Here is a 13,081-nt window from a genome sequence, read left to right on the forward strand (position 1 = left end):
AATTATGGTTGTTTTGTGACTTGACGGTTTCTCTTGGTTGGACAGAGTTTTGATGAAGTGCTGCTTGTCTTCTTGGGACCAGGTAAGGTCAGGGGCTGCAGGAGTCAACGACAAAGCAAAAGCCGCACAGTCTAAGTACATAGCAAACAATGTGACATACCTAACAGGGGTAGATAACAGTGACATTTTTTTTTTTTACCAAATATATGAGTCTTGATTGGCACATTTGGTGAATATTGAATGTGCTTATCAGAATGAATTCTGCGTGCATTTATTTTTGGCAACTCATCTGTGTTAATATCCTTACCAAGTAAGCCATCAGCAAACACGGATGAGCTCAACATTTTCTGACAAACAGGATGAATCTGGTGAGCCATTTCATCTCATTTTCAAGTATGTTGCATGGTAATGTATTAAAGCAAGAAAAACAAAACTGTCATTTTTTTTTCTTTCAAGGAAATAAAGAGAAATGGATATAGCATCCATTTCCAATGGTTTAATACTGGAAATGTAGGCTGATATCTGCTCCACAAATTTCAGTGCATACATACTTTGAATTTTGCGAGACAAAAATGCAACCACATGACCAAACATGTAGTGTATTTCAAGTCTGTTTGTCAAGGCACTCCACAAAGTGCAATCACTTAAAAGGACATCTCTGGTGAAAGCTCAGCCATGGCCAAAAGAACTGTAAGATGAGTCGGTTGTCCTGGACTTTATCACAAGAGTTCATGTGCTGAATTGCGTAGACAACCCCTCTTGGGGGGGCCGAGGGAGACGGGGGGGGGGGGGGGGGGGTAACAGGGGGACGAAGGGGTTATTAGGGAAGCCTTATGGCAGATATTTGACACTGGAACTGTTCTGAAGCTAATTATAGCTAGTCACACACTTAAAGTAACTGAACGCAAGCAAGTGAGAGTGAGATCAAGCCAGCTAGAAGTCTAAAAGTCAGCTAGTCTCTCTTATTACATCAAACTACGTCAAAGGAAAAAACGGTACAGTCTAGGTAACCGTGTGTGACAATATGAATTATACTGAGCAAGGTTTTACTAACTAAACCAATTGCTTGAAACAGAATTTGCAGTGGAGCTTATCTGACAAAGTGCGGCATATCAAAATAAATAATCTACCATACATTTGTTGATTTTAAAGGGGTCAGAGATCATAAAAAAAATATCCAATATGCACAAAAGACATTGTGCTTTCTTATAACCATTAAACATATTTCCAAATCATAGGAGATTCACGTATTTTTACAGTTTGTAAGTTATTTAAGTCATTCATTGTGAAATCAAACAGATGTCACATTCAGAACTCAAAAATGTAGAAGTTACATCACAGTCAACATTGTTTTTGATTTTATGACTGTTGTTCTGATACAAGGATGGAGGTAGATACTGGACACACTCACTTGGTGTTCTATATCTTCTTCTCATTATGCAAGGTACAGTCTCACATGGACAAACATTCACAGCAACAATGCTTCACACTATTGGCCCCTCATGCAAAGCAGTGACTGACCCGTTGGACTTGTTGAGTATTAACCACAACAAATACTGTCACTCACACGTCAAGGTCAAGTGCCACAATAGCTTGGATCAGGTCTCTGACTTTGTTTTGATTAAACACTGATTACGACCAGCTGTCAACTCTCCTAAAGTTCAACTGATAACCTTTTCATGGGATTACATTAGCGCAGAAAAACAGGATGTTTTCCAGGCCTCCTTTACGTAGTTTCTAGTGTCTACCTATCTCTATTATCAAGTCCAAAGAAATGAGGTGCATCTTTCTCATAGCCAATGGGAAAATAACAATGGGGACACCTTATCAACAGAATTTTACAACAGTGTAATTAGATTTATGTTGTGTTTATTCCTTAAAATTGCAATGCAAATAAAACGCATGCTGAAAAAGGGTGCATGCAGAGATACAACATAAAGAGCATTTTATGATTTAATCAGAATAGGTTCATAACTTACAGGGAAACTGTGCACCTGCCAGTGTGTGTTGCCACATTTGCATGATGCTCTAACTATGGGACAAAAATAGATGGGTTGTCCTGCCAGCACTGTGAAATGGATACCAAATGACTGAAAACCCAATGATATGAAAGGTTTATGAGGGCAAGTCTTCATAGCGTACATAGAACAGTGTATCAATCAAATCTCAAAGGCCAACTTACATCAATCACATGGCCCCCACATGTGTGAACTCACTGGCTCTAGAGACGATGTGTTTGTAAACAAAGTGGAGTTATAATTTCTGAGTGGACTTATCTATCTATCTATCTATCTATCTATCTATCTATCTATCTATCTATCTATCTATCTATCTATCTATCTATTCTATCTAATATATATATATATATATATATATATATGACAGGTTAGTCTTCAATATACACACAACAAACATAGTTTGTTTAAACAATTTACCAACTGGGGGTCATTTTTGGGCCTGGTTAAGAAATGTCTTCCTCCTTTTCGGTTTTGTCAAATTCAAATGGCACTTTTTGTTATCCTGTACTATGTTGGACATGTGCAGTGTTATTGAAATTAACATATTCAAAACTGACAATTATTTAATTTCAGTTTTTCTCACAAAACATATGAATCTAATTGTTAGCAAAAGAACAGGACTGCATGAGGAAATAAGCTGTTATTTTACTAACATAAAGTGTATTTCTTGTATGTTATCAAAAAAACAAGCTCTATAGTGATAGAGGATACTAGGGTGTGTGTGTGTAAGAAATGATATGATATTAGTATTAATGTTATGCTTTTATTGTGCCAGTTCCCTCATGTTACTTCTGTCACAGAAACCTAATTCTTGGGAAAATGATTTTCTGTCTTAGTTATGATGGACCTTCTTATCAACTGGGCACATTAATAAATTGTAAAGTGACTATTAATGGAGTGACGATAACACTAAATTAGTCAAATTATGGAAGAATTTGGGGTTTTTTTGTCTGGTGTCAAATGTCACAGTGTGTAGTGTTTCTGTCTAAAAAAAAAAAAAACCTAGCAGAAATTGCTTGACAACAAGTTATGTGACAAAGTCACCAAAAGCTGGAATGATCAATGGAATTTCTATAAAAAATATAACTGTGGTTAAAAATTACCCCTCTTGGCTAATGTGGCATGTTTTTAATGGTTTTATGTTATGCTCTCGGGGTTACTGCCTCACAAAATAGTAGAGACTGTGGCCCTTTGAATGTATTCAAAAAGCAAAGGAGTCTTTCATGTGAGGGCTATTTTCAGTGAGAATACACTATAAAAACAGCATATAAAAATACCTGACACTCCTACACAAACTGTCATAGTTTCACTGTAAATCAACAGTACTGTGAATGACAGCGAGAGAGAGAGAGAGAGAGAGAGAGAGAGAGAGATGTCAGTTCTGCGTTAGCTGTCAATGGAAGAAAAAATCTTCAGCATGTCTTAAAGAAACAGTGTATCTTATGACCAGTTCACCTCATTCCGCGATGATCAGTATGCCAGTTGGACTCAAAGAGAAAACCAAAGGGATGAGAACACATTCCTTGACCCTAATGAATCATGGGCTTAACATTCTGTTCTAGAACATTCTTAGTGTAAGTGTTCTTAACCAAAAAACACAACAGGCTATGGCCCTTCCTGCTGATATGTGCATGTGTTTATGGTGGCAATTCACCAGAGATCAGTTCCCATGGGACACTTATTGTGATCACCCCTGGTCATACAAAAAATCAACATGGCTTTCAAGGTCAAACAAGGTCAGATTTTCCTTCAAGTATATGACACATGGTATTTTTTATTTTTTTACACCAAATTGTATAGAATGGATGAGAATGTATTTTTGTATAAAAGCCTACAGAAAGATCTTACTTCAAAATAAACTTCTAATGATGCAGTCTGCTTTCTGTGTTTGTTCTCAATAAAAAAAAAAACAATTTCCATGTGAACGTAAAAGTTTGACGTGGTGATTTGATTGAAAAAAACAAAAACAACAACCCTCATTTGAATGAACTAAAGTCTATGTTGATCCAACAGTGCATGAAATGCTGTGGAGTACCTGCATAATCAATATTTGCTGACGAAAGAGCAGTCAGCGTATGAAGGCAAAACAAACATATAAGAAACAAAACAAAACAAAACAAAACAAAACAAAACTGCCCATTATCTCCCAGAACTCCAACTGCCCACCTATTGTGTACCTCTTAAGGAATACACCATAAAGTATGTATTTGGTCTGTGTGCATTTTTTATGGTAAACAATCAACCAAACCTAATCAAGGACCTTTAAAATGTGCAAAATCAACCATATCAAAGCACTTTTGCATAAATACAGAATATCAGTGCGTTGGGGGAGAGACTGTAGCAACAGCCAAATAAATTCTTCGAGTTTCTCTTGAATTTTGGCCAATTTGTATTTTTGTACAATTTTATCAACATTGGGAAAGCGATAGCATTTTGAAAACTACTGCTAATGGGGTCCCTCTTGTGGTTTGCAAGAGGAATAACAATCAGCTTCAGGCTAAAAGTATACCGGCTACTGAGGCTTTTGAGTGATCACAAAAGGGACCAATGATGGGACTGATCACAAATCGATTGTTGTGTTAAGCCAATGAGGATGTAGTTTGTCTGTTTAGGCGGGATTTCGGCCATTACGGACGTAAACGTTGTTGTCGGAAGAAGAAGTCGATTCAAGAAGCCATTACGCTGCGCAGTTTAATCGAGAAAAACTTACTAATTTTACGTATTCTACGCACTTTTATACTTTTTCGGAGTCTAATTTCAAATGTCATGGCATCCCAGGCAAAGAAGAGGAAAATGAATTTCTCAGAAAGAGAGGTCGAAATTATTGTGGAAGAGATGGAAAAGCAGAAACACATTTTAGTTAACCACTTCAACGCTGGTGTTACTCACATTACCAAAAATAATGCTTGGATAGAGATACTTAAACGCGTTAACGCAGTGACTACCTGTCAGCGTGAGCTTTCCGAAGTAAAAAAGAAATGGTCCGATTTAAAGACGGAAGTTCGGCGAAAGGTAGCGCAGGCACGAGCAGCAATGGAAGGCACCGGTGACTGTACCACTGTCCCAGTCATTCTGACTTCTATGCAACAGCGCATATGCAATCTGCTAGGAGAAGCAACCATCATAAGCGTGCCAGCTGGTGAAGCCAGCGCGGAGATCACCGTGCCGGTTCCTATAAGCTCGGCTACCACTGTAACGTTAACGCAAAGTAAGTCAACAACGTTGCAGTTACTCCGTGTGTACAGATTTATGCGTAAATTCAGAATAGCTCACTATAACATTTGGCAAAGTTTCGTTCCAGTGCACGTTGCATGTGAATTGCATGCAGACAGATATAGAGCAACATAGAATAAGCAACATTCTTATGTCCAGTGATGTATAATTATTATAAAGACGGGGATTACATTTCTAGATACATTTTTGCGTTTGTCAGATAATTGGATTATAGCATATCAGCCTCTTTCTCTGTGTTTAATAGACATACCGACGGCTTCTGCTGCGGCATGTGAGATAAAAACACTAGAAGGTAAATCTGTGATTTAGCTGTGGTCTGTTTTTAAGGCAGCATGCCATAACGGTATTTTTTTTTTTTTTTAATCTTTTAATTTGTCATGATATCGTTGGCAGACATATAGTACTATGTACTGGGACTTCCGAATTGGCAGTATAATAACTAAGGGTGGAAATATTGTTTATGACTAAACGCTGTCGTTGTTTTTTAATGTGTTTTCATGCCACGGTAATTTTTTCAGATATTTTGATACAAAACCACAAAGCGTTGTTTCTCATGAGTTTTATTTAATCTACAAGCTGACGCAACGGTCTTGTGTGAAGATATGTTAAGTAACAATATGTCTGTTTTTGTATCTATTATATCTATTTTTTGTTCTGTGCATCTGTTAGCAGCTGAAACCACTTACCACACACTTGAAGAAGGCATGGTGGAATATTGTACTGCTGAGACCCCTGTCACCGTGACAACCGAAGCACCTGTGGAAATGTTAACTGCACAGGCAGAATGTTCCGTAAAGCCACAGGAGCTGAAGAGCCGTATCGCACTTAACTCTGCCAAGCTACTGCAAGAACAACGAGTCACCAACCTGCACATACGTGAGATCGCCCAGCACCTGGAGAACCAGAACGATCTACTTCAGATGATCCGTCGCTCCCAGGAGGCGCAGGCCTGTGCCCAGGAGAGGCAGGCTCAAGCCCTGGAAGGCACACAGGCTGCCCTGCTTGCTCTTATCCAGATGTTCCGACCTGCGCTGAAGGACCTACGGAAATTCCTGCAGAGCGCAAGCAGCTCCAGTGTGGGGACAGTGTCTGATGGAGTAGACGGAACAGCAAATGTTCCTCAGCAAACAGATGAAGGACAATAGACTTAGGGCTCGTGTATGTGTGTGTGTGTGTGTGTGTGTGTGTGTGTGTATGTATGTATGTATGTGTGTGTGTGTTTATGAATGTGTTTATGTAATACAGTGTGGATGAGTGTATGCATTTGTTCTGAAGTGTGTTTGTGCCTCTGTCCCAATATGAATATGGTTACAGTAAATGTGTACTGGTTAGTCTCAGAGCCTGTGTGTGTAAGACTGTGTGTCATGAAAGTAGAACGGAGTGGAATTTACATATTAGACATGTGTTACACAATCATTTTAGACAAACCGCCAAAATACAAGACAATTATTTGAAATTACGTGTTGGACATAGTATTTTCAAATGATATTTGCACTGTTGTTTGATGATTTAGTGGTGCTTTACCATACAGTCAGTATTTTATTCTGTTTTTATTTTTTTTTATTCTGTGTGATAAAGCAATTGCTTACTTTATTTGTGAGGACGTTAATGTTAATGGTTGAAATGGTGAGCTCTGTTACTGTCTCAAACAAACCTATTGAATGGAAATAGGCTGAACAAAATCAGCCAGTGACTCAACTAATATCTTCATTAAAGAACTCAGGTTTGCAGAAACATAATTCTACTCGTTTTTTGGTGTGTACACATTTCTCAAACATGGAGATTGCTTTTCTTCATGCGTGAAGGACACTTGTCACCTCTGCTGTCTGGATGATCCGTCTTTAAATGAGTGAAATTTTGGGTCTTGCCTTATTATTTTCCAGTACTCCTCTGTAGTGGAAAATAGTGCACAGATGTAATCTGGCAGTGCACATGATCAATGCTGCCTTAATAGTAGTAGTGTTTCCAAACATGACATTATGTTAAATTAATAGTGATAATAGGACTGTGGATGGCAGTGAATGAAGACATTGAAACATGATGTTCAGAAAAATGATATGATGCTTTGAAGAATCAGCTTTGCAATGATTTTCATTGTTTTTATAGATGTATAACAGAAATACGGAAAGCTTTTGCATACTTAAATTTGTTAGGGGTTCAATATCGTATCTTTTAGTAACAATTCAGGGACCAGATTAGATCCAGTCAGAGACTGTATCACTAAAATTCCTATCATATTAATGATTCTCCAACAGAGCTTAATATAAACAAGGGGTTGTGGTCTTCTAGAATAACTAATAATACACAGTACATGGTCATACATCGATGGTAATTAACTCTTTGAAATATTCGCGGCACTGAATGTGTGTGAGACGCGTCGCTAGAGGGCACCGCAGCGTGGGAATTAGAATAGACAAGAATGACTAGTTTTGTACAAATATACGGATTAACTTTCACTTACGTCGATGTTCTGACCAATTTCACCATTTTTTGTTAACGGTTGAGAAAACAAAAGACTAAGCATGAATAGAAGCAAAGCAACATCTCATAAAATGTATTTTGTGTATTTCTCTCCTTATGAGTGTAACACTCAAAATTCAGAAAGTAGTTCTTTTTTTCAAATGTTATGTTGCACAGAGAATAAACAGAGGACGATGGTCCTACAAATACACCGCACACAGTGGCAGTAGTGAGAATATCCCCGGTAGAGCCAACCCAGTGGTTTGACGCCTACAAAAGGGCGGTGCTTGCTGATCACTTAGTGGTGTGTCGAATAATCGAAATCAGTCATTGCTGTTACTTGCAGCAATAGCGGAGGTGACAGCTTTTCAATCTGTCACGTTTTGTGCAATATGGTGTGCTTTGGTTAAGTTTTCCTTTAGAAAATATTTGCCAGTTTCGCGAACAAGGAGTGCCCGTGAATCTTATTTCAGGTCATTTCTCAGTAGTGGTCCAAAAGAAAGACAGAGCTCCAACAATTGAAAAGTAGCGATTCTGTCTTCAACATTATCCGAACGCTTCTCAAACCATTCGTGGGTACGTAAACATTTCTAATTAACCTGTGTAAACTGAATTCTGCTTTGCGTTAGATTCTATAGGAAGTTGTAAATATCAAAACGTAACAATAGTTCAGAAGTCGGTTTTAGTAGTGAGTGGTAGTTTTGAGAACTCGACCAATGTTTGACTCTGATTTTACAGGTTGCTGCTGACCACTGAATTGGGAGATGCAGACAGAGAACGGAATTCGAAGGAAGAACTTTCAAGCACCCGATTAAATTAACAGTTTTCTTTTTAATTTGCATTATAAATAATGGTTTCTTCTTAATATTTTATTTTATTCTTTGAAGTGTTGGCATTGTACGACCAGTTTTATATCAAACCACACAGCCGTTCACCTAAGCTCCCGGATCAATGGCTTTTTTAGTTAAAAAGAAGAAATTCAAATTTCAGACGCATTTTACGTTAGAAGAGCTGACAGCTGTACCCTTTGTCAACGGTGTCTTGTTCTGCAAGATCAGGCTATTGGATGGGGGAGACTTCGTCACATCATCCTCCAGGTAAAATACATATGCATTTAGTCAATCTGGATAAACCTTTACAAACACTTTTCTATTTTTGATTAAACAAATCTTTTTAGCTGTTTGATGCCTTTCCCACTTGGTATTATCATCCTTTATGAGCATCTGTGCTGTTCATACTATTTGTCTAGTGTTAAGTCGCTTTGGAGAAAAGCGTCTACACAATGAATCAATATAAATGCGAATGAAGCGCAAGGGTATAATCAGAGATAACCGAATCACTTTAGGAGTATATTTTCAGTAGTGTGCACTGCAGGATAGCAGGTTTATTTTTGCAAAAGAAATGGACGAGTCTATAATCATTGTAATCATGGCCTTAAATGAATGAATAACAACGAAAGGGTTTCCTTCTATGAAATTAACGTGTCTGTCAGAGTGAAAGATTTTTTTTTAGGGGGTGGGTATATTTGCACACAGTCATTTATGTGAGTTGCTGTTTATTTGTGCATGTCTTGGCCTTGGTCTTTTCCATTCACACCTGTAACCACCCAGATGTGCTTATTCCAACTTTAAAGTCATTAGATTTACTGTCCATATAGTTTCTAAGACATTCTTAAAAGCTCAGTGACATTACTTGCAATATGGCACTGCTACCTATAACAACATATTTAGGAATGGGAGAAGGAAATATGGTTATGTATGAACTGTTACAAATTCCTGATATGAAAGATGTTGAAAAGACTTGACCATACAGCAGGGGACGGTTCTTTCTGGAAAAAGAGTAGTGTCAGTTTGTCGTAATCACACAGTCATGCAATGCCTATAAAATCAGTGCTCATAGTTTTCCTTTTAGCCGACGTGGAAAAGTTGAGTGTGTATGACTGCCTGATAGTGACGTGTGTTTGTGTGTTATTGCATTTGTGTTGGAGGGCTCATATTTTATGTAGAATAATTCTTTTTCTTGTCTCTCTTCATTTTTAATGACTTGTTTTCTGTCGCAATTCGTTTAGTTCTGCTTTCTGGCATTTTAGTTTACTGATAAACATATGATTTAGTCTCACTGATACTCAGTCAAAAGCTGAAAATTGTCCAAAAGCTCCTAAAACTCTTTGCCAAAACTGATTAACTGGCAGGCTCCCTCCCCAGACTTGTCCAACTCTCCTCTCTGTGAAAATGAGAAGCAGAGCAGACAGACAGACTGACAAAAGGACAGACAGACAGACAGACAGACAGACAGTCTGTCTTTTGTTTAAACGGACCACTGTCTCTCCTCTCTCTCTGCTTCTTTCTGCACTGTGAATAACAGGAAGGACAGGGCATACTGTCCACATAAGCAGCGATTCCACACCGCTCACTGCTTTTTCCATCCACTGTTTCCAGTGCAGTGAAGCAGGCATTTCTCTCTGCACTCTTCCACTCTCAGGGCTAACGCACTGGATTCACTCAGGCACCGCGGAGCTTTCTAAACGTCTAAAGAAAGTCACAAAAAACCTTTCACAGGACTGGAGCCAGAGAATTCTAACTGGGTCATTGAATGAATTGGGTCAGGTTAAAGAGAGACTGGGGAACTGGAGCCGGGCCCTCTGCCTTTTGAGGATTCTCTGTTTTTTTTTTTTTTGTTATTGTTCTTTAGAATCTCACTCAACTCGCACATAACCCTCCTCCACTATTTCTCAAACTCACCTCCTGCAACATATAAACAGCTTTTGTGTTAGCTCTGTCCCTCTAAGGGGAGAGAGAGAGAGATTTGAAAGGAGAGGTGAAGGTAGGTGAGAGATAGCTGAATGAGGAGTTGACAGAAAGAGGGAGCGCAGACGGAGGACATGCTAGCGGAGGAGGAACGGATTGTGAACGCGTTGACCGGGCCAGGATTACTTTGCAGGGTTAGAAGTCTCTCTTAAGTCTTTGCAACCGTGGAACCCAGCACTTCCAGGTTCCCGAGGTCTAAATCCGAGCTAAGAGCGCAGGAGCATCTCCGGTTCTGACGAAACCCCCACAGGTCAACCAGCTCACTTCACGTCTGCACCTTTCAAATCGGTTTATCAGGAATACTGAATCAGTCAGTCTCGTAAAATCATTCCTAACCTTGCCAGTGACGGTGCGGCTTTGCTTCGGCTTTCCGTTACGACTCGGTTATCGCTCGTTTCTGGATTAACCACAGCCATTTTCATTCTGCGGTCGTCCCCCAGAGCGGTGGTTTTTGATTGTAGATCTGGTTTCACTCCTCTTCGGTTTGCGCCTCCTCATTTGGTCTCCCTGCGACATGTTTACCTTTTTCGAATGAAAACAGGAAGATGAGAAAGGGGTGGGCGTTTGATGTTTGCGGGAAGTTTTTAGGGCTGAACAGTAGGTCAGACAGGAACACAAGCAGTATGGGGTGTGTGTGACTTCACACTGGCTCAAGACAGATGAAAGAGGAAGCCAGTTGGAGTGTGATCACCTGTTCACTAAAAAAAAAAAAAAAAAAAGAGAGAGAGAGAGAGAAATCTCACTCCTGCTGCAATATTCAGGCTGCATCTGGACTGGGAGGATCTGTCATCTCGTGCAACGGCCATGTGTCATATAGCTCTGCAGCTGGAAGGGTTAGCTCCATGGTCTGGTAATGCCACTCAGACATCCCAGTAATCTGATTCAGTCCCCAGTGCTTTCCATGTTTTGAGCCCCAGTGAGATCTGAAGCTTATTTGTCTCTCGCTCTCTCTCTCTCTCTCTCTCTCTCTCAGGTTAACATAGTGCATGGTAGGAAGATATGGGATCAGCGGCTTTACACAAACTGTTCATTGGCCACAAATTGTACTGAAAGAAACTATTTTTACTACATTTTCTCCCTTCAATTATGGCCACCAACCCCTGTGTGTATTTACCGATTATCATAATCATGGCCTTGATGTTTTTAAGAGCCTTTCTCTCTTATTCTCTCTCATTTTATCATTCCTGAGTAAACCTCAAGGGGAAGAAAATCAGTCAAAGCATGTTAAGCAGTGTGATATGGAATCCTACAAGAAACGCGATGGGAAGATAGAAGATTTGCCATTTTTTTTTTAGCCTTTTTAAAATCTCATTTACTGACAACTGGCACACTATCTTTTTATATTTGTTGATCTTTTTATATTTGGTGTATTGATCACTCGCAGGCTTGCCTGAGCTTTGTGACCGTAAAGATTAAGGTCCCATGGATTAGGAGAGATTTAAACGCTGCCTTCCATTCGAACTCATCCCTATTAAGATTGACTGAGATTAAGTTTCAATTGAAATAAATGATCTGTACCTCTTGTTGAGCGTTAACCTGAATAGCTTATTCCAGTATGTGCCCTTAACGGAAGTCCACCTGAGTGCATGGATTAGAACAGTCTGATGTCGAGTAGAACAGGCACTGAGGAGAAGAGAAGGAAAGGGAACCTGGTTGCAGCTCTCACTGGAAACTTCAAAAATGAGTTCGGTTGCCTCATTCTGCGCGGCCTTTGTTTGTGAAATACTCCACAACCTAATCCAAAGCAAAGGCCACCCCCCCCACCCCCCCCACCCCCCAGCCCCCTCCACCTGTACTTGACTGGTTATAACATTAATGAATTCCAGTCCTCCACTGCATACTTCCATATGTGTCCTGGTTTCTACAGCTCTGCTTTTTTTTTTCCCCCACTTCATGCTAGATTGTATGTTGTGAAGCGCGGATTTGGCTTTGCCAGAAATAGTAAAGTAAAGAGGCCATACATTTTCATGTTTGATGTAGAACGTGCATATGATTAAGGCGCGTTTTAGAGATGAGAGATTTGAACGCTCTTTGATCTCTTTGAGTTTGAAGCGACAGCATGCCATATGGCATACTCTTAAATGCAACCCCCCCCCACCCCCACCCCCACCCAAAACCATTTATGCCACATTACCTTGTAAATGGCTTATTTCTGTCGTCTGTAATAAAAAAAAAGACCATGCGGTACATTTTAAGTGAAACACAATATTGCAATTTATGGTGCAGTTGTGGTTTAACAGTTACTTTTTTAAATGTAATTAGACGTACGAAAATTTGAAGCGAGAGCAGTAGAAATACCACCTACATGTAGTTCTAGTGGTCAGAGTACAGTTGTGGTCACAGACATGGTTCTCTGTTTGAAGCTCTAGGAACACTTTGGTCCAATAGTACTATCTACACACAGTATTATTACAGATGCTGCTTTAAATCTTCTTGTTTTGTGTCTGACTTCTGGTCCACCCATAGGAATGTAACTACTTCACTTCTCTGATGTGCGTAGAGTGTGAGAGGAGTACAGGGATGAACTGTTTCTCTCTCTGATGGGTCTTTTCCAAGAAGAAC

The 13,081-nt window shown here is 39.5% G+C and overlaps 2 protein-coding genes across 3 annotated transcripts in view; both read left to right on the forward strand.

The window, feature by feature from the left end:
- Positions 1–4,769: 4,769 nt before the first annotated feature.
- naif1 (nuclear apoptosis inducing factor 1) lies at positions 4,770–6,397 on the forward strand. 2 transcript variants are annotated; one of them, XM_030788370.1, is made up of 2 exons: positions 4,770–5,226; positions 5,922–6,397. In XM_030788370.1, the coding sequence occupies exons 1-2, from the start codon at positions 4,785–4,787 to the stop codon at positions 6,395–6,397; spliced, it is 918 nt and encodes a 305-aa protein (XP_030644230.1). In that variant the 5' UTR covers positions 4,770–4,784. The 2 variants fall into 2 exon arrangements, with proteins under 2 accessions (XP_030644230.1, XP_030644231.1); XM_030788371.1 differs by having other exon boundaries at positions 5,925–6,397.
- A 2,266-nt stretch (positions 6,398–8,663) lies between these two features.
- Positions 8,664–13,081, forward strand: part of eeig1a (estrogen-induced osteoclastogenesis regulator 1a) — a 17,901-nt gene continuing 13,483 nt past the window's right edge. Inside the window, exon 1 of the mRNA XM_030781170.1 lies at positions 8,664–8,809. Coding sequence (XP_030637030.1) covers positions 8,664–8,809 — 146 coding nt within the window. The remainder of the gene's footprint in view (positions 8,810–13,081) is intronic.

Source organism: Chanos chanos, chromosome 1 (genome assembly GCF_902362185.1).
Source record: "Chanos chanos chromosome 1, fChaCha1.1, whole genome shotgun sequence".
NCBI classification, from domain to species: Eukaryota; Metazoa; Chordata; class Actinopteri; order Gonorynchiformes; family Chanidae; genus Chanos; species Chanos chanos.

Bases quoted from the DNA above. Each gene is read 5' to 3' on its own strand.
- naif1 (XM_030788370.1), top strand. From the start codon at position 4,785: ATGGCATCCCAGGCAAAGAAGAGGAAAATGAATTTCTCAGAAAGAGAG. The intron at 5,227-5,921 runs GTAAGTCAACAA...TGCATCTGTTAG, and splicing joins CACTGTAACGTTAACGCAAA to CAGCTGAAACCACTTACCAC.